The sequence below is a fragment of the Symphalangus syndactylus genome, chromosome 1 (genome assembly GCF_028878055.3).
Source record: "Symphalangus syndactylus isolate Jambi chromosome 1, NHGRI_mSymSyn1-v2.1_pri, whole genome shotgun sequence".
NCBI classification, from domain to species: Eukaryota; Metazoa; Chordata; class Mammalia; order Primates; family Hylobatidae; genus Symphalangus; species Symphalangus syndactylus.
The window spans coordinates 39,429,194-39,450,896 of record NC_072423.2 but is presented as its reverse complement, the minus strand read 5'-3'; the positions used below and the strand labels follow the sequence as shown (position 1 = coordinate 39,450,896).

Sequence of the window (21,703 nt, the reverse complement as noted above, 5' to 3'; positions counted from 1 at the left end):
ACTAATCTAAGGATTTGATAAACATCACATAGAGACAAGCTGACACATATTCCACAGCTAAACTCACAACGTTTTTTTTTTTAAATAAAATAAAATAACTGAACTTGGTTTTCTTACACAAAGCATAGCTTATTACATAATTTTTTCTGTATCTTGATTTTATCTTAACAAAATATCCTGCCAATCTTTCCAAATAAGTACATAAAGTTCTTCCTTGCTCCCTTTATAGCTGTGCAGGGCTCCATTTTGTGTATATAATAATTTATCCCACCAGCCACCTAATGATAGGCATTTGGGTTAATCCTACTCTTTTGCTATTAAAAAGAATGCTGCATTCCCTCTGAAAACTGGCACAAGACAAGGATGCCCTCTCTCACCGCTCCTATTCAACATAGTGCTGGAAGTTCTGGCCAGAGCAATCAGGCAGGAGAAGGAAATAAAGGGTATTCAATTAGGAAAAGAGGAAGTCAAATTGTCCCTGTTTGCAGATGACATGATTGTATATCTAGAAAACCCCATTGTCTCAGCCCAAAATCTCCTTAAGCTGATTAGCAACTTCAGCAAAGTCTCAGGATACAAAATTAATGTACAAAAATCACAAGTATTCTTGTACACCAATAACAGACAAACAGAGAGCCAAATCATGAGTGAATTCCCATTCACAATTGCTTCAAAGAGAATAAAATACCTAGGAATCCAACTTACAAGGGATGTGAAAGACCTCTTCAAGGAGAACTACAAACCACTGCTCAATGAAATAAAAGAGGATACAAACAAATGGAAGAACATTCCATGCTCATGGGTAGGAAGAATCAATATCGTGAAAATGGCCATACTGCCCAAGGTAATTTATAGATTCAATGCCATCCCCATCAAGCTACCAATGACTTTCTTCACAGAATTGGAAAAAACTACTTTAAAGTTCATATGGAACCAAAAAAGAGCCCGCATCGCCAAGTCAATCCTAAGCCAAAAGAACAAAGCTGGAGGCATCACGCTACCTGACTTTAAACTATACTACAAGGCTACAGTAACCAAAACAGCATGGTACTGGTACCACAACAGAGACATAGATCAATGGAACAGAACAGAGCCCTCAGAAATGATGCCGCATAGCTACAACTATCTGATCTTTGACAAACCTGACAAAAACAAGAAATGGGGAAAGGATTCCCTATTTAATAAATGGTGCTGGGAAAACTGGCTAGCCATATGTAGAAAGCTGCAACTGGATCCCTTCCTTACACCTTATACAAAAATTAATTCAAGATGGATTAAAGACTTATATGTTAGACCTAAAACCATTAAAATCCTACAAGAAAACCTAGGCAATACCATTCAGGACATAGGCGTGGGCAAGGACTTCATGTCTAAAACACCAAAAGCAATGGCAACAAAAGCCAAAATTGACAAATGGGATCTCATTAAACTAAAGAGCTTCTGCACAGCAAAAGAAACTATCATCAGAGTGAACAGGCAACCTACAGAATGGGAAAAAATTTTTGCAACCTACTCATCTGACAAAGGGCTAATATCCAGAATCTACAATGAACTCAAACAAATTTACAAGAAAAAAACAAACAACCCCATCAAAAAGTGGGCAGAGGACATGAACAGACACTTCTCAAAAGAAGACATTTATGCAGCCAAAAAACACATGAAGAAATGCTCCTCATCACTGGCCATCAGAGAAATGCAAATCAAAACCACAGTGAGATACCATCTCACACCAGTTAGAATGGCCATCATTAAAAAATCAGGAAACAACAGGTGCTGGAGAGGATGTGGAGAAATAGGAACACTTTTACACTGTTGGTGGGACTGTAAACTAGTTCAACCATTGTGGAAGTCAGTGTGGCGATTCCTCAGCGATCTCGAACTAGAAATACCATTTGACCCAGCCATCCCATTACTGGGTATATGCCCAAAGGACTATAAATCATGCTGCTATAAAGACACATGCACACGTATGTTTATTGCGGCACTATTCACAATAGCAAAGAGTTGGAACCAACCCAAATGTCCAACAACGATAGACTGGATTAAGAAAATGTGGCACATATACACCATGGAATACTATGCAGCCATAAAAAATGATGAGTTCGTGTCCTTTGTAGGGACATGGATGAAACTGGAAAACATCATTCTCAGTAAACTATCGCAAGGACAAAAAGCCAAACACCGCATGTTCTCACTCATAGGTGGGAATTGAACAATGAGAACTCATGGACACAGGAAGGGGAACATCACACTCCGGGGACTGTTGTGGGGTGGGGGGAGGGGGGAGGGACAGCATTAGGAGATACACCTAATGCTAAATGACGAGTTAATGGGTGCAGGAAATCAACATGGCACATGGATACATATGTAACAAACCTGCACATTGTGCACATGTACCCTAAAACCCTAAAGTATAATAAAAAATAAAAATTAAAACCAAAAAAAAAAAGAATGCTGCAGTGAGCAGCAGTGTGGAGACCACACTTTGTGTATTTGCTAGTGTATCTTCGGGGTAGGTTCCTTGAAGTAGATTTTGCTGGGTCAAAGGGCTAATGTGCATGAAAGTGTGGTAGAGCCTGCCAAGTTTCCCCCGCAGAGGTTGTACCACTTTGTATTCCCACTAGTGTCCTGCTTTCATTACTTAACATGACAATAAGAACATTTCCAAAGTCATTAAATCATCCTTGAAAATTGGATTTTGTAATGGCTGCCCAAAATTCTCACACATAAATATACCATCATTTAGTTAATAATTCCTTCCGTGTTGAACATATATGATGATCCCAAACTTTCACTGTTAGAAATAACACTGAAATGAATTTCCTTGCATAAAAATCTTCGACTGAAGTTCCGGTTGTTTCCTTAGGACAGATTTCTGGAAGTCAGGTTACTGTAGCAGACGGTTTAGATGTTTCTTAAGTCCCTTGTGACACATTGCTGAAGTCCTTCTATGAGAAAATAGTGTATTTTTTAGCAAGAATGTGGGAACAGATCTTTCTCTTGGCTTCAGGGTCTTAGATGAGGGAATAGACTTATCTGATTCAAGCAGTCTGTCTTTCTAAGGGAAATAACTAAATCATACCAAGTGATGTAAAGACCCAGTCTTAAAATCCCAAAAGAAATTCCTTACAGTTAGTGGCAGTTCTCATCTATTGCATCTTCCGGGGCACTAGGCTATTCTTTACTGCTGGTTGACTTACCACCATTTTCTGTAGACACATCGATTCCATCTCAAAGGGGTAATCATTTTCTCCCTTCCCAGCAGTGACAGGTGTGCAGCCTTTGTTTATTCAGCACTTCTCCTCCAAAGAGCACCTTCCCTAGTCTATAGCATCACAGAGAGGACCAGAAGAAAGAACAGTTCATGTGTGTCAATTGATGTATAAACAAGCAAGAAGAGGAATAACAAATGCTGCATCTTTAATATTACTGCTTAAAATAATAGCCATGTAAGAAATTTAGTAAACACAGTTAGAACTAATTTGACATGTCTTGATTGTTGAGTATTCACAAACTCAAGCCTAAGAGTCAGGAAAAAAAATACTGAACAGGCCCATTAAGGCAAATGTCATCTTTAAATACCTATTTAACTCTCTGGGAGTTTGTACAAATAAGGTGTGAAGACTGAATGTATGAAGCGTGCTGAAACTCATGTTTTCCTTGCTGTTTGTAAAAGGGCTAGAAATCCCAGCAACTCTCTTAAAAATCAGACACCTGGTATACCAGGCTCTGGATTTTAAAATCCCTAACATTTAGAAGAAAACTTAAGATCCAAGAGATGGAATAAAATGGTCCTGATTCACTTGCAGGGGAAATCAGCAAGGAAAAGAGCTGTCAGTCAGCAGTGGCTCACCTGTGTCATCGCCTGGTGACTTCAACTTATTTTTTCAGCCAAATTTGAAACCCGCCAGGGCAATTGCTAACAGGGATGTCTTTCTGTTACCTATGTTAACCTACTTCTTCCCATATGAACCCTCTCCTGCTGGTGTAACATTGCTATAGCAATGCACGCATGTGATTGGAGGGATAAGCAGATGTAACTCTTGTTCTTTCCATAGTAACCACACGCATTTCTGGGCTCCAGGAAGAAGCTGTCCTCCCTGCCTGCAATCAAGGCCTTGATTGTGCCTTGACTAGATCAACATTTTTCCAAAAGCAGTCTGCCACAGGTCAGCAAGCATTGTGCAAATAATGAGATCTAGTGGCCTGGTATGTTCACGAGATGCCAAGTTACAGACAGTTCAACTGGTTTTCCCCAGCAAGGTTGCTCAATGTCTTTAAAATAAGACTGTGGGCCAGGTGTAGTGGCTCATGCCTGTAATCCCAGCACTTTGGGAGGCTGAGGTAGGCAGATCACTTGAGGTCAGGTGTTCAAGACCTGCCTGGTCAACACGACGAAACTCTATCTCTACTAAAAATACAAAAATTACCCAGGCGTTGTGGCACGTGCTTGTAGTCCCAGCTACTCAGGAGGCTGAAGCAGGAAAATGACTTGAACCTGGGAGGTGGAGGTTGCAGTGAGTTGAGATTGCACCACTGCACTCCAGCCTGGACGACAGAGCAAGACTCTGTCTAAAAAAAAAAAAAAAAAAAAAAAAAAAAAAAAAAAAAAAAAAAAACTATCGTGGCTCCGCCTCTAGGCTTTCGCACTCACACTTACCTGAATCTAGAATCTGGAATGCAGTGGCACCCCCACCACCGTCCCCCTCCCCTTCAGATATCTGCAGGGCTCTGTCAGTCACCTTCAGGGGTCTGCTCTGATGCCATCCACTCAGCATCCTATTTAGAATTGCAGCCCCGGCCCCAGCTCCCTATGCTGCGTTCATGCTTTGTGTTTCTTCCTGTGCTGTTACCAGAAGTGATACTAATTTGGAATTAATGGCGCTTAAGCTTTACAGCCCCTTGATTTCGTGGGACTCTTCCTTGGCTTATGGAGAGTCCCCAGCAATGTCCTCATGGTCCTTCGTTTTTGCAAAATTTGTGAAATGGTACTTTTATTGCTGGAACCGCTTTTGCAAAAATTATCTAACAGTGAGAAGATTATGGCAGTGAAAGAGATCTGATCTAACCAACCTCTATCTTGCCTTTAATCATTCCTGGGCGCAAGCCATGCTAACTTTGGGAGACATTTCATTTATAGTTTAAATGATAATAACCCTTTCTGAAAACTATACAGCCTTCCTAAAGCTAATGCAAGACCACCAGGTTAGGAGGATGAGAGGAGCCTGAAGTCGTTAAGTTGTTACCAGCCATTACTCTGCAGGTCACAAAATCTGCAACTTCCCCAGTTACTCCTGCAGATAACATCACTATTGTAGAACCTAACTAAGATTGGCCTTTAGAGATGTCTTTTAAAGTTTTTGCATTTCTGACGACCCATGGCTCCACCTGAACCCACCAACCAGTCCTGTGGCTGCCCCCAGAAGAGAACCACTTTCCATACTCCCATTCACTTGCCACCAAACTATCCTTGAAAAAGCCTAGCCTCCGAAATTTGGGGGAGATTGATTTGAGTAATGACTCCATTTCCCATGTGGCGTGGCCAGGCTTGTGTTTATTCAACTCTTCTTTTTATTGCAAATAAATAAATAAATAAATAAATAAATAAATAAAAGATACTATTTGCAGGCTGGGCATGGTGGCTCATGCTTGTAATCCCAGTGTTCTGTAAGACTGAGGCAGGAGGATTGCTTGAGGCCAGCATGGACAACATAGCAAGACCTTGTCTCTACAAAAAAATTGTTAAAAAATCAACCAGGCGTGGTGGTGTGTGCCTATAGTCCCAGCCACTCAAGAGGCCGAGGCAGGAGAATTGCTTGAGCCCAGGAGTTTGAGGCTAAAGTGAGCTATGATCACACCACTGCACCCCAGCCTGGGCAACAGAGTTGCAACACCCTGTCTCTTTAAAAAAAAAATGCTATTGTGCTTTGTGACTCTCTATGAAAAATAAGATAAAGCAGTACTTTCCATACTTATCTGACCCCACTCCTTTCCTCAAGGAGTATCTCATAAGTCTAGCGTTCCATTTGAAAACCTTTTGGAAGACATTAGTTTATATTACCTCACCCGATCTGATGAATGCATTTTTCATTGCAATTGCCTTCAGTCTTGCCTGTAGGCTTTTTTTTTTTTTTTTTTTTGGAGACGGAGTCTCGCTCTGTTCCCTAGGCTGGAGTACTGGAGTGCAGTGGCACGATCTTGGCTCACTGCAACCTCTGCCTCCCAGGTTCAAGCAATTCTCTTCCTCAACCTCCCAAGTAGCTGGGATTACAGACACCCACCACCATGCCCAGCTAATTTTTCATATTTTTGGTAGAGGCAGGGTTTCACCATCTTGGCCATGCTGGTCTTGAACTCCTGACCTTGTGATCCACCCGCCTCAGCCTCCCAAAGTGCTGGGATTACAGGCCTGAGCCACTGCACCCAGCCTGCTATTCATCTTTAATAGTATTTTTGTGCCTACTAGTGCTCAAATCATTTTGCTTGGAATTACTTCCATACAAAACTTCAATATCCCACACAATAATATCAAGCCCATGATCTTCCATGTGTGTTTTACGGGTAAAATCCATACTACCAGGAAAGAAGTATACTGTGCAGGATTTGGTAGGTCCAGTGGGGAAGGCACAGGATGACTAGCAGGAGGTTACTAAGCAGTAATCTTGCTCTTGCTTCGTTCACACCTTACTGTTTGTTTGATCTCATCAGACAAAAACAACTTTCAACCTGGTTATTCCGGCATTACCTTTTCTTCTTAACAGGGTGTAGGTTGACATGCGAATCATACATTTCAAACCACATTTAAAACATTATAAAATTTTATAACCATTTTATAGAAAATCTGAGAACTAGAAAAAAATACTTCTGATTTCACCACTGTGACTCAAGTATTACCATCTTTGTATCTACCCTTCTGGTGAAAATCGTTTAGTTATTTATCATCTTTTGCTTCCATATCCTTCTCTGGTAATGTTTTTTGTTCCCAAGAGAAAAACAGTTTTTACTCTTTTGATTATTTTAAAGTAATACTTGTTTATTATAAAAATCATAATTTATATGCTTTATTATTATTTGAAAGTGAATAGTCTTCACAATAGCAAAGACATGGAATCAACCTAAATGCCCATCAATGATAGATTGGATAAAGAAAATGTGGTACATGTATACCATGGAATACCATGCAGCCATAAAAAGAACGAGATCATGTCTTTTGTGGGAACATGGATGAAGCTGAAGGCCATCATCCATAGCAAACTAACACAGGAACAGAAAACCAAATACCTCATGTTCTCACTTATAAGTGAGAGCTAAACGATGAACTCATGGACATACGGAGGGGAACAACAGACACTGAGGCCTACTTGAGGGTGGAGGGTGGGAGGAGGGAGAGGAGCAGAAAAAAATAACTATTGGGTACTGGGCTTTGTGCCTGACTGATGAAATAATCTGTACAACAAACCCCCATGACATAAGTTTACCTACATAACAAACCTGTACATGTACCCCTGAACCTAAAATAAAAGTTGAAAAAAGTGAATAGTCCCCTATAACTATACCACGGAAAAATGATGTAAGTCTCTCCAGACTCTTTTACATCTGTGTGTGTGTGTGTGTGTGTGTGTGTGTGTGTGTGTGTGTGTGTAGAGCACATACACGGAGCAACAAAAATGTGTTGTCCTGTAGATACAAGTCATATTTGTTCTATGGCCTGTTTTTTTTCCTTCATTTAATCTACTGTGGACAACTTTGAAAATCTGCCTAATCCCACATAAAACTCCATTGTATGTGTGTACCATAATTTATTTGACTTTTCTTTTTCTTGAGCGTTTTTAATTTGGTGCCAGCCTGTTGAACCACACCTTTTCCCACTACCATGACTCAGTGCCCTGCTGGGCCCCACGGACACTCTAAGTTTGGGGGGCAGTTCTTCGTTCGGTGTTTAGCTGGAGTAGGGCAGGTATTATCAAAAAGGTTTTTTGTTCTGGTAGACCGCCTCTCCTCAGTCCTTTGGCTAGTGAGAGCAGGCTTGTCATGGGATGTTTGAATCTGTGCATGTTAGCAGTTCTGAACTGCAGGCTTCTCCTGCATTCTATTGGGATAGATGGGAAGTAAAGAGAAAACCCAGGGAACTCACTGCCACACCATTCCTCAAGTCCCAAGGTCCCTAGCTAGCCAGTCCGCATCTTTCCACCATTCCATGTCTCTCCATGTTTATTTCTTGTATTATATCTGGGGATTTTTAGTTGTAAGAGGGTGAACTAGAGAAGAATGGGCTACTCCGTCTTGGCCAAAGGAAAAGTCTTGTTCATATTTTTGTTCATAAACATAATTTATTTTACACTCATCAGTGGAGTCTATTTCTGTTGTTAGTTTTTTTCTGCCAGCTCTCATTTATGATGGTTTATTATGTGTTTTGTAATTTTATATTAATTAATAAATTTATTCATTCATTTTTGAGAGGGGGTCTCACTCTGTTACCCAGGCTGGAGTGCAGTGACGCAATCTCAGCCCACTGCAACCCCCGCCTCGCAGGTTCAAGCGATCCTCCCACCTCAGAGACCACAGACGTGCGCCACCACACCCGGCTAGCGTTTTGTAATTTTAGATTGTTAGCTTACGTTAATGAAGTGGTCTCTATCTGTGGGATTCTTGCATGGGTCCCTCCAGACAATATTTGTTTTACTGTGTCAGTCTTTATATCACTTTTAGCTAATTTCCCTGTTCAGAAATTTTTGGACCATGCCAATAAGAGGAGATCTGTGGTCCTAACTTATCAGTGAACACTTTCTCCCACCCCAAAGTGCAAGGCAGATAAATTTCCCTGGTGCCTTCCATTGCTAGTGGGGAGATTTCCTAATCAACCCTTTCATAGTAGGCATGCACCCTTCAGCAATACTGAGTCTTTACTTTATGTGGTGGGCCTTGACGCCACCTCCCATCTTGAATGGGTCCAGGACCTTCTATGCCATTCCACATGTTGCCTTTAAAACTCAAACCTTTTGTAACCAAGAGAAAAACACCCCTAATCAGCCATAGCTTCAACTGCCCAGCTTTCATTTTCAGCTTCCTCTTTATTTTTGGCCCTTGAGAATTTTGGCCCTGCTCCTTGAGGGCTCAATTGTGCATTCAAAAGGTATTTCCTATAATTAATTGAGCTTTTTAAGGGACTGTATAACAAGAGAAGCTAGTTTATCTTTTTGCTGGAAACAGAGCCAGCCTTCCCATTTTTTTCCTCTCAATTTTGGTAATATATTTTCTGGCAAGAGTAATTGAGGAATATATCTTCTTTGTTGATATTGTAGCAATTAGAAGTAATTTTCATTCTTCATTATAAAGAAATGATGCTCTCAACCCAAACATCAGTAGGACATAAACTGAACTGATAGCTGCAGACTCTCCTACAGGATCCTCCAGCCTCATGCTTCTGAACTCACTGCTCAGAATGAGAAGTGGGATCTCTGGAGGCCACATCTGTCAGCTGATTTTCAAAAGTACTGCCCAGCCACGTGGGTTCAATGAATCATCCCCTAAACTCATTGTTTCCATTATTTTCACTAAAGATTAAAATATAACATCTTATTTCCATTGCCCAAGTTGATGCAGCTTTTCTCTATTGATTAGAACTAATGATGATTATAAAATGCTAAAATTTTCAACAAAGCAGATTCACCTTCATAAATAATTCCTGGATGTTAAGGAAGCAGGCCATTTAACATGAAGTAAGTAGCCCTGCACCTAAAGGTCAGTCATGTGTCCAAGTAGTATTTCTTTTAAAAAAAAAAATCTATTTTGAGACTAGGTTATAAGACTGGCTAGTTTTTGTATTTTTGGTAGAGCTGGGGTTTCACCATGTTGCCAAGGCTAGTCTCAAACTCCTGGACTCAAGTGATCCACCTGCCTCGGCCTCCAAAAGTGCTGGCAAGTGCTGAGATTACAGGCGTGAGCCACCATGCCCAGCTAAAGTAGTATTTCTTTTTTTTTTTTTTTTTTGAGACAGAGTCTCACTTTGTCCCCCAGGCTGCAGTACAGTGGCACGATCTTGGCTCACTACAACCTTCGCCTCCTAAGTTCAAGCAATTCTCCTGCCTCAGCCTCCTGAGTAGCTGGGATTACAGTCACCCACCACCATGCCTAGCTCATTTTTGTATTATTAGTAGAGACAGGGTTTCACCATGTTAGTGGTCTCAAACCCCTGACCTCAGGTGATCTGCCCACCTCAGCCTCCCAAAGTGCTGGGATTACAGGCAGGAGCCACTGTGCCCAGCCCGAAATAGTATTTCTTGAGCACCTGTTGGGTATTTATTCTGCATGATGGAGGGAGGGGGAATCCACATCATATGGTCCATAATCTTTGGCCTCTGGAAACTGGCAATCTGATTGAACAATCAGTGGGATAGAAAATAAATAACTATGAGGTGGAGATACAGCCAGCACTGTGTGATGGTACAGACGATATTAAGTAGAATAAAAATATACAAGGGAAAGAGGCAATTTCTGATGATATATAGTTTTAAAAGCCTTTATGAGGTAGAGAGCACTTGATCTGGGTCTATAAACATGACTCAATTTTTGATAGACAAAGTGAAAGTTCCACATAAGGAAAATGGCCTGAGTAGAAACTCAGAACGAGGATGGCAAAAAGTGGATTCTGAGAATGGCAAGCAGACCAGTTTGGCCCAAGTGGGAATTGTAGGTGGGGGACAGCTGATGCTGGGCTCACTGTGGAAGACAAAGTACCCTTCAATGCTTAATCATTGGCTCCCTATTATCAATCACAGAATGTTAATAAATATTAATTTCCAGAGTTGTCCTAACCGCTCACTTCATGGTGTTACATAGACATACTGCAAAGACTTCACTTTTAAAACTGAAGGTTGGTTTCTCTTATGCTGATAATTTAAACTTAATATATTTTAACTAGTGAAGGAATAAACTAGAATTATGTTGCTTCCACATTCTGTAAAATTTGGAATGATCTCTGTCCCAGGAACCCTGGTTTAACACTGGAGACAGGACAAGAGACTTAGGAAGGTACCTGAGGGTTGGCACAGGTGCTCAGCTGATCGGGCGCAAGGCCTTGAAGCAAGATGTAAACCGTGGAAGTGGCCAGTGGGTGCTGCACCTTTTATCCAGCAGTGGACCTGGGTCCAGTGGACCAGACTCTGAGGTCTGTGAGTCTTCGCTGCACTTCACACTTGCTGTACACCCCGCAGCTCACACTTGCTGGTAGTTTTGACCTTTGAGGTGACAGAAGTACCAGAAAAACAAAAGAAAGGAGACATTAAAACAGAGTAACTAGGTTCAAAACTCAAAGTGCAGGGACTAAGGGGAGTGCTTTCTGGTCGCCGCAGGTTAAATTTTTTTATAAAAATATATTGGCATAAAGAATGATTCCTGGGTACATTCCATTTGTCCTTCGTTTCCTCCCTTGTATGATTATATGATTATTGATGTCATGAAAAGTGCATTTATCAGGCCTGGCTGTCAGAGAGTTGCACTTATTTTGTGCCCACGAGCAGTTTTGAGGTAAATCTCTTGCTTTCGGGCATTAGCTGATCAATAAAGACATCTGTAGTGAGGGATTGTTTTCCACATCATCTATAAGACTCCATTTTCCTAGGGCATTCTAGAGGGTTCTGGACTTCCTTTAGACAAGAAGTCACTCTGGATGGGATGGGGACAGCAGGAAGAAGGAGCCCCTATGAAAGAATCTTTCTTCTTTAGCAGCCTGTCTTTTAGAAGCGAGTAGCTAATCCAAAGTAAAGGCCTTGGAAGAAAATAAAGCAACTGCTCATCACCCCGTGCTCTGCCATTTCTAGGGGCTTATTTTCTCTTCCCTTGGGGTTTTCAGTCTGATATCAGCTCTTACTTTTTCTTTGAAATTTACAGGATCAATGATCCCACAGGCCAAGGCCCAACCCTCCATATTACTGCCTTTAATTACATATAAGGAAGAGGGCGTCTTGTTTCTGTATATTGGAGGCATAGCAGTGACAATACACATGGCAGGTGGTAAATACTGCTGAACGGCACTGAATTCCTAAGGTATAAATGTAATGATTTAGCTTCCCTGTTAAAAGATCTCCCGGCCGAGTGCAGTGGATCACGCCTGTAATCCCAGCACTTTGGGATGCTGAGGCGGGCAGATCACTTGAGGTCAGGAGTTTGAGACCAGCCTGGCCAACATGGTGAAATCCCATTTCTACTAAAAATGCAATAGCCCAGCATGGTGGCACACGCCTGTAATCCCAGCTACTCAGGAGGCCGAGGTGGGAGAATTGCTTGAACCTAGGAGGTAGAGGTTGCAGTGAGCCAAGATCGCGCCACTGCACTCCAGGCTGGGTGACAGAGTGAGGCTCCATCTCAAAAAAAAAAAAAAAATCCCTTCTCTCCTTTTTTTCTTTTCTCCCCCATCACTTCAGGCTCTCACCAGACACCAAACCTGCTGGTGCCTTGATCTTGGTCTCCCACCCTCCAAAATGACAAATTATGAAATTTCTATCCTTTATAAATTACCCAGTCTCAGGTATTTTGTTATAGCAGTTCAAAATGGACTAAGACACTCTTCTTGTTTCATGGCAATATTTTCTTACATCTCTCTGAGAATACTAATTTTTGAAGTTTCATTTCCCTGAAGAATTCTGTTTTCTCCAAGATTCTTTTTATTTTCCCCCCTTTATTTGTGTTGGGCTCTGTCTTCAAGTTAGAGGAGTTCCACAGATGTAGGTCTTCTTGGCTGCCTAATGTTTATGAGAGGGGTACATTAACAAAACCCACAGGAAGCTCTGTGCATGTGGGAAAGGCTTGCCAACTGTGGGCTCCATGTATTGAGATTTGACTGGGTTATCGTGTTGGGGAACTCCCAATATCAATGTCCTTAGGGTCTTTGGCTGGTCAGATTGCCAAGTGACGATTCTTGCAATCTCCTGCCTGAAAGGCAAGAGTTTGGCTACTAATAGCCTAGGGATAGTCGGTATCTCATTGCTTCAATACAGTACACTATTTTCAATTGAGCCTGGTGTTTCCCAGCCTGGAGACCCTCCATTTTACCCTCTGCCAAGGTATGGGAGAGGCAGTTTCCCTGCTACTGGAGGGGGTGGAAATCTGCGATCTCTTTTTTATACAAATTGGCAATCAAACCCCCTATTTTCAACCCAGCTTCACCCTCACCTCTAAAGGTAGAAGAAGATACTGCCAAGTCTCTTGGGGTTTCTGTGACTCAGATTATTTCTTGACTTTCTTTACTGCTGATTTAGAAAGCAGCTTCTCAGTTCTACTGTTTCTTTTACTCATCATGATGCTTCCCAGCTTTCAAATCTTTGCTTCAATCAGTTCTCCAATTCTCTTTGCTTTTGTGGGTTTATACCATTAAAAAACTCTTTCAGTGGTGTTTAGTAGGAGGAAGCAGAGGTGATTGTGTTTATCCCCAAATTTAAGTGCAGTCTTAGTTAATTTAAAGTTCATCAACAATGAAGTGTAATATGGTTTGGCTGGTCCCCACCCAAAATTTCATCTTCAATTATAATCCTCATAATCCCCCCGCCCCGCCCCCCTGTCAAGGATGGGACCAGGTGGAGATAACTGAATCATAGGGGCGGTTTCCCCTATGCTGTTCTCATGAGATCTCACTGCACCTTGATGGTTTTATAAGCACTCACTCTGTCCTGCCACTCTGTAAAGAACATGCCTGCCTCTCTCCTTTGCTTTCCATCATGATTGTCAGTTTCTTGAGGCCTCCCAGTCATGTGGAACTGAGTCAATTAAACCCCTTTCCTTTATAAATTACCCAGTCTCAAGTATTTCTTCATAGCAGTGTGAGAATGGACTAATACAGTGTTTTTATTTCAACCTTAGTAACACAGACAGCCTTCTGTTGGAACATCCTTGGGTATGAAGGATAACATATTTTTGTGGCTTATATGCAGGGCTGATATTCAAAATATTGAACAACTGGTGTGGTGTGGGTGCTGACCAGTAGAGAGGAACAGCATCATTCTTGCTGCCTGCTGGCTGTGTATTATTGCTGAGTATGAACAAGGAAGAAACCATTTGAAGCAAAGATGAGCACATCCTCAATTGGAGTGCTAGGCAAAGTTCTGCTGTGAAGCGTATTTTTTTTCTTTTCCTTGACCCTGTGCCTTGAATATAAATGTGCCTTGAGAGGGGGAATGATTTTGCAAGGGAAGAGGTGGCTGAGTCTCTGATGTGCGATGAATGTCAACAGGGTGAGACTGATAAAAGAACAAAGCAAATGCAAAAAAGAAATAGCTCATTGTTACTGTCGGTAAGGCACCCCTGGACTATGGATTCTCAGCTCAGGGTTAGATGAACAATAGGAGAGAAAAAGACACACTCCTTAAAGAAATCTGGTTGCTGTGATTTAGGATTCAGATATGTTCCCTGGAAGTATGTTTTCAATTTTTTCAATTTAAAAAGAAATATTTTAACATAGATTCAGAATGAGAATAAGAAAAAATGGGAAGACAGTTTAGATATTCTCAGTGTTTTTATGAGTGAGAAATGCCTGGTGATGATGTTTTCATTGTTACTCTTTTTTAAAAAATATTTAAAATTTTATTTTATTTTTTAAAAAATGTATTTCTGTCACTCAGGCTGGAGTGCAGTAGTGTGATCTCGGCTCACTACAACCTCAGCTTCCTGGGCTCAGGTGACTCTCCTACCTCAGCCTCTCAAGTAGCTGAGACTACAGCCGTGCATCACCACACCCGGCTAATTTTATTTATATTGGGCAGAGACAGGGTCTCACTATGTTGCCCAGCATAGTCAGCAAATCTTCTACCTCAGCTTCCCCAAGGGCTGGGATTACAGGTGTGAGCTACCGCACTCAGCTCATTGTTACTCTTTATCAACGGTTAGGCTAACATACAGGAATTTCCTAATTTCTATCCTAGAAAATCAAATAAACAGTTCACAGACTCACACTCAAGATGATCTATTGATAATAGGAATGGTAATTTAGAGTAACCAAATAGCCTCAGCTGACGAGGGAAAGCTCTGCTTTACATAATAGTGCTATGTAATTTCATAATAACTCCAAATAATGTATTTGGAATGAAAAATCCAGGCCGGGTGTGGTGGCTCACACCTGTAATCCTAGCACTTTGGGAGGCCGAGGCGGGTGGACTGCTTGAGCTCAGTAGTTCAAGACCAGCATGGTTAACATGGTGAAACTTCGTCCAAAAAATATTAGCCGGGCTCACACCTGTAGTCCCAGCTACTTGGGGGGGCTGAGGCAGAAGGATTGCTTGAGTCCAGGAGGTGTAGGTTGCAGTGAGCTGAGATGGCACCACTGCACTCCAGCCTGGGCAAGAGAGGAAGACCCTGGCTCAAAAAAAAAAAAAAAAAAAATCCAACTGTGTGTGTGTATGTGGGTATGTGTTTAATCAGCATTTGCAACCTCTAGTGAAATAATTGATTCAGACAAAGATCATTAATAGATGCTAAAACCATTAGTTGAAAGGGCATAGGGAATTGGGTATTCCTATGGTGTCAAAGTATTGTACACAGAATACTCACTACTTGCTGAGAGAAGATGTTTTTCTTTACAACGGAGAGTTCAATGGCCACCAGAAAATCAAACACCACACCGACAGTGAGATACACAGATGTGTGTATCCTGATGAATATGAAAACACATCATCATCTATGCAATATGCTTGCCAAAAAATATTTACCCTAAATCTCATTAAGCTTTTAGAACTTCCCTCTTAGAGACAGGGAATAGAGGAACCAGTTTCATGTATCACAAGGAAAGCATCAGACAAATTCAGAATGTGGGACATTCTCCAGCTGGCCCTGTTTTTTCAAAAAGGGTCTAGGGCAAGCAGGCTGGCTGAGATTAAAAAGAGATTTAAGACACATAACCATACATAATGCATATTTGTTCACTAGATTTTGTCAGAAAATGATGGAAGATATTTTGGGGATAGTTGGAGTATTTTTTTTGTTAACTTTTATTTAAGCTCAGGGATACATGTGCAGGTTGTACAGGTGAACTTGTGTCATGGGGGTTTGTTGTACAGATTATTTCATCACCCAGGTATTAAGCCTAGTACCCATTAGTTGTTTTTCCTGATCCTCTCCTCCTCCCACCCTCCACCCTGACTGGAGAAATCTGAATATGGACTGAGCATTAGACACATTACAGAATCAGTTTTGCCAGGTGTCATAATGATATTGTGTGTATGTAAGCAAATGCCCTTCTTTGGAAATGCATGCTAAAATATTTAGGGATGACGTGTCATGATATAAATTACTTTGAAATAATTCAGCAAGAATAGGTAGATAAAGAGATATGAAGCAGATATAGAAGAACACTGGTGTTGAATCAAGATGGTATGTATATGGATGTTCAATTGTTTTATTCTACTTTTATATTGGCTTGAAAGCCATTGCACTCCAGTGTGGCAACAGAGCGAGACTCCGTCTCAAAAAAAAAAAAAAAAAAAAAAAAAAAAAAAAAAAAAGTGTATTAGTCCATTTTCATGCTGCTGGTGAAGACATATCCAAGACTGTGAAGAAAAAAAATTAATTGGACTTGCAGTTTCACATGGATGGGGAGCCTCAGAATCATGGCGGCGGGCAAAAGGCACTTCTTACATGGTGGCAGCAAGAGAAAATGGGGAAGATGCAAAAAGTGGAAACCCCTGATAAAACCATCAGACCTCATGAGACTTACTCACTACCATGAGAACAGCATGCATGGTGGAAATTGCCCCCATGATTCAAATTATCTCCCACTGGCTCCCTCCCGCAACACGTGGGAATTATGTGATTACAATTCAAGATGAGATTTGGGTGGGGACACAGAGCCAAACCATATCAAGAAGTTTAAGGAAATGGCCTGTGGATGCAAAATCACATAAACTTGGCCTGACAGTTTTGGGAGGAGTAAAAGTGAGTGTCTGAAAGGGCCGTATTTGCATTGGACACCCGGGAAGGGCCAGTGGTGCTAAGTTCACCAATGTAATGAAGTGAGGGGGTCATTCACTCCAGAAGGACTGAGAATTTTGGAAGAATTAATGTACTTAGAGTGCCCAAGTTATTGCCAGCAATAATTTACTCACTGGCAAGATCGGATTAAATAATTCATGTTACAACTGCAATGAGAATACTCATGATTGCTGGTTGTTAGTTGGTTTTTGTACCCCAAATTAAGTCACCTAAAATTACTTCCTTTTCATTAGTTCTGAGAATGTTTTTTCTTCCATTCATCCTTCCTTCCTTCCTTCCCTTTCTTCTCCTTCCTGCTTTCCTCCCTCTCTTCCCTTCCCTCCCTCCCTCACTTCTCTGTCTCACCAATTCTTTCTCCAAATAATATTAAGTAATTGTCCCATCCACTCAAGGCATAGATGTAGAGTGACAGTTAAAATGCAGAATTGCTTCCTGCAATGCTAAATTGTTCTTAAAGTACAGTCGTTGTTCAGGAAGTGTGTTTGCAGCACTGTCCAGCTCCATTTCTGGTGTGATTTCAGGGAGCTGGACTGTGCCATGTTACGCCGCCTGGAGAAGAGGATTCTGGTTGATCTCCCCAGCCGGGAGGCCAGGCAGGCCATGATCTACCACTGGCTGCCTCCTGTGAGCAAGAGCAGGGCCTTGGAGCTGCACACAGAGCTGGAGTACAGTGTGCTGAGCCAGGTCAGCTGCCCTGGAGAGGGGCACATGTAGGTCAAGGGCCCACCACATTGCCATCTTGTAGACCAGGTCTTACCATGAGCTGATAGAAGCTTGAGACACTTAGAATAAGATCCAAGCTGCCCCCGTAATGCAATGGGCATCTTCACGAAGAATAAGCTCCTTTTCACTTAAAAATATTCAGAGAGGGAGAAACAATGTGAGGCAGTGGAAACAGCAAAGGGTTTCGACTCAAAGAACCTATGGTCAAATCCTGGCCCTGCTGCTTGTTAGCTGTGTGACCTCAGAGAAGTCACTCAGTCTTTGAGCCTCAGTTTCCTCATCTGTAAAATGGGTAGCAGATGAGCCACAAAGAATGACTGTGATGATTACATAACAGAAAAGCTCAGGGGTAAATGTCTATTATGCCCATTATCAGTGGTGTCCATTCCCAGGGTGTTGTAGAAATGTTGCCTGCTTTTGGTGGAACATTTGAACACAATGTTCTCTGAGGTTCCTAAATGGCAGGTATGATCTTATCTACAAGAATAAACGTGCCTACCAAATTTGACCATCCTTGGATTTGAGTACAGGGGCCCTGATAGGCTAACTTGGGTGTTCTGGTCCTTCACCGGCATCTTACAGCATATTTCGATGGTGTTGGAAAGCTATTCTAGCCCAGCTGCTTAGGTTATCCCAACATGCTAGCAGGGTCTCTTCCTCAAGCAGTTTATCTGGGAATCTTTTTAGGGTGTTCATGGGTGACAGATACAGAATCTACACAGGGCTTCTGATACTGGGTCCTGCCTATAACAACGTAATGGCCAGGAGCATTCTGCCCACTGACCAATGGCTGGTTTTTTGGCTGTTTCAGGAGACTGAGGGCTACTCGGGCTCCGACATTAAGCTCGTCTGCAGGGAAGCAGCCATGCGGCCCGTGAGGAAGATCTTTGATGCACTTGAAAATCACCAGTCAGGTATGGGTTGGATCACCGTGAAGGTGTTCTGGGAAATTTGTGTAAAAATCCCTCTCACCAGCAGATGGAGCCTGGCGCCTGCTCTTGGTGCTACTTTATACTTGCAACGCGTTTTTTGGTCAAATCATCCCTCACTCAACTCATTCCTCCGTGGGTGTTCTGATTCAGATCGACTTTGCTTGCAGATGATAAACTCCTTAGGGCGCAGGCTTTTATTTATCTGGCACACTCTGATGTTGGGCTGGATCCATTTGAGGCACTATATAAATATTAAATAATACCTGGTAACAATACATTTAGGTCACATTTTTTTGTCTGGGCCTTAGGGGCTCAGTTGCATATTAAAGAATTTTTCCCCAGCCCTCTTTAGTCTTGCCTTTTGCTGCATTAACAATTAAGAATGCTGCATTATGCATTATTTTGAAAGAAGGTCTATTAGCGTTTCAAGGGCATTGATCACCAAGAGGTCGATTGTTGTGCTGTTACTGTTGTGTTCTTATCCTAGAAAGCAGCGACTTACCCGGGATCCAGTTGGATACAGTAACCACTGCCGACTTTCTGGATGTGCTAACTCACACCAAGCCCTCCGCAAAGAATCTGGCTCAGAGATACTCAGCCTGGCAAAAAGAGTTCGAGTCTGTTTGAAACCACATTTACCCTGACCTGGCCACAAAGGCAACCACAAAGACCTCCTAGTTTATTAGTGTCTGTGGGAGAAGAACAAAATGGAATGGAAAAGAGAAAATTATCCTTGAAGAATGGATTAACTTGAGCCACTGTATTGTTTTGGATAGCTGAGATATATTTATTAACTTACCATTATTGATGTCAGCAAAATATTGAGGGTTTCAGTTGTATATATATATGTGCTATTAGGTCATACAATGGAGATTTTTCTGACAATTAGACTCCATAAAATTTTAATGAACAATTTTCTGTAATGTTACTCATTTGTAAACTTTTGAAGAAAAAGATGTACTTAGAAAAGTTCTGTTGGCCACGCACAGGATGATCCTGAGTTGGGGCAGCCAAGTAGAAGCTAAGCTTGACAGGCACTGCCCAGCTGACAGTCCCAGGGTGAAGGAGGACGGAAGAAGGGAAGGCAATGCAGTCTGTTTCTCAATCTGGACAATATTCTGAATCTCATCAGCTCCCCCTAATTCTGACTCCATCCAGCTTTGTCAGCAGCAAACCCCTCCCAAACTAAGCCTCACTCAGAAATGTCACTGAGCATTCTGACCCTAGAGCTAATAGCCGGGGTGACTAGCACACTATCACCATCAGCTGCCAGTCTGACTGTTTTGGGTTCTGGCCCCCAATAACATCTTTTCACTCTTCACACCTCACATCCGGTGTGCTCTGCCCTTCTCTTTCCATTGCCGCAGCTTCTCATCAGATCCAAAGCTTAGGATGGGGCACCTGAGCTTCGAGAACATTCGTCCCAAGTCTTCCCTGCTCTTAGGCTCTTCCCCCTCTCCTTAAGGGGTTATAAACAACTAGAAGCATCTCTCTCAGAAACCCACAATCCGAGGCATCTACTTTCAACCCTTGATACATTTTGAAGGCTTCCACTAAGTAATGCCACTTCTTTTCCCCCACTAGAACTTACCTTCTTTTCTCTTCCTTGCCTTGTCTTCATCATCCCTGCAGACAGACTCTTCGAGAGGAAGAACCTCCAGAAAGAGACACTTTGGATAGCTAAGTATCCCAAAGGATTTTACCCTTTTAAACAAAACCAAAGCATTTTTTGGGATATCGATTATTTTGAGATTATTCTCAAATGCCTCTTTAAACATCATTTCATGGAAAATGTCAAATTGAAAATATACCTTATTTAACAAATTGAAAATAAAAAAGATTTCATCTCAGTACATGCTTAAACTTCTTCATAAGCATCAGGCACTACACCATGCAGCACCAGTGATATAGAGCATACAGAGTCCCCAGCCCCTGGGCCATGGACCCGTAGTACCCATCCGTGGCTTGTTAGAACTGGGTTACACAGCAGCTAAGAGGCAGGTGAGCATTACTGCCGGAGCTCCACCTCTTGTCAGATCAGTGACAGCATTAGATTCTCATAGGAGCGTGAACTCCATTGTGAACTGTGCGTGCGAGGGATCTAGGTTATGCACTCCTTATGAGAATCTAAGTAATGCCTGATGATCTGAGATGAAACAGTTTCATCCCAAAAGCATCCATCCCCCGCCCCCCATCCAGGCCCAGTCCGTGGAAAAACTGTCTTCCACGAAACCAGTCCCTGGTGCCAAAAAGCCTGGGGACCACTGATACAGAGGACTCTACTTTGAATGGCCCAAGACTGACGTAAGGCCTAAGTTCCAATGTCTACTTTATGATTTTGGGGGGTTCTTCTTGTCAGGCCATCAGCTGACATTTCTTGTAGCTGCTAGTCCATTTGCTTGTGGCCACTACCATCATTTCTAATTTTATAAAATCTCAACTGCTGTTGCGAATTTGCTGCAGTGGGAAAGTTGGTGCTGTATGTGTACCCAAAAGTGACTGGATAAAGGGGCAGGGGAAATACTCCTCTGGATAGCATGCTTTGTGACAATACATTTAGGTCCTTTCTGCTTACTGCCCATTCCTGAATTCATTCAGGATAAGTGCAGTCCTGCCATCCCTCACAGCAAATACACTTAACCTTCTTCCACTTCCAAAACCCCATATGCAGCCTGTGTGCCTGCTGCATCTCCACATCCTCCATTCCCTTTAAATATTGCCTAGTCCATGTTTTTAACACTTCCACCTCTATTCAGTCACATATTCAGTCCTCCTTTTTCCTAAGAAAATTTGTCTTCAAATACTTCGGCATGTGGATGTTTTTCTGTCACACCTTTACTTTGGTGGCTTCTTCTTGATGTTTTATACATTTATTCCTGCTTCGGATGAAATGAAGTGTAGCTCTTTCATCTCTCTGCCCTTCCCTTACCACGTATACATATCTGTCTCCATCATCCCAAAAGTTCTATTATGATTTTAGGTTAACTCAATAATCAATATTTTTAATAGCACTGTACATTGTTAACTGCAGAGCCAGCTAGTGAATTAGAATTACATTTGCTTTCTTGTTGAGT

At 41.9% G+C, this 21,703-nt stretch overlaps 1 protein-coding gene and 1 long non-coding RNA gene across 4 annotated transcripts in view; one reads left to right on the top strand and one right to left on the bottom strand.

Annotated features, from left to right (window-relative positions):
* LOC129457823 (uncharacterized) overlaps positions 1–19,201 on the bottom strand; it is a 49,850-nt gene extending 30,649 nt beyond the window's left edge. For both annotated transcript variants that reach the window (XR_010121005.1, XR_008649389.2), the window contains exons 1-2: positions 17,732–19,201; positions 11,036–11,237 (exon numbers count right to left, since the gene is read on the bottom strand). This is a non-coding gene — a long non-coding RNA (uncharacterized lncRNA). The remainder of the gene's footprint in view (positions 1–11,035; positions 11,238–17,731) is intronic.
* The window catches only part of KATNAL2 (katanin catalytic subunit A1 like 2), a 274,880-nt gene extending 254,401 nt beyond the window's left edge, over positions 1–20,479 (top strand). For both annotated transcript variants that reach the window (XM_055233021.2, XM_055233019.2), the window contains exons 16-18: positions 17,496–17,658; positions 18,509–18,611; positions 19,117–20,479. In XM_055233021.2, the coding sequence (XP_055088996.2) occupies positions 17,496–17,658; positions 18,509–18,611; positions 19,117–19,256 (406 nt within the window). In that variant the 3' untranslated portion in view covers positions 19,257–20,479. The remainder of the gene's footprint in view (positions 1–17,495; positions 17,659–18,508; positions 18,612–19,116) is intronic.
* The last annotated feature ends 1,224 nt before the right edge of the window (positions 20,480–21,703 follow it).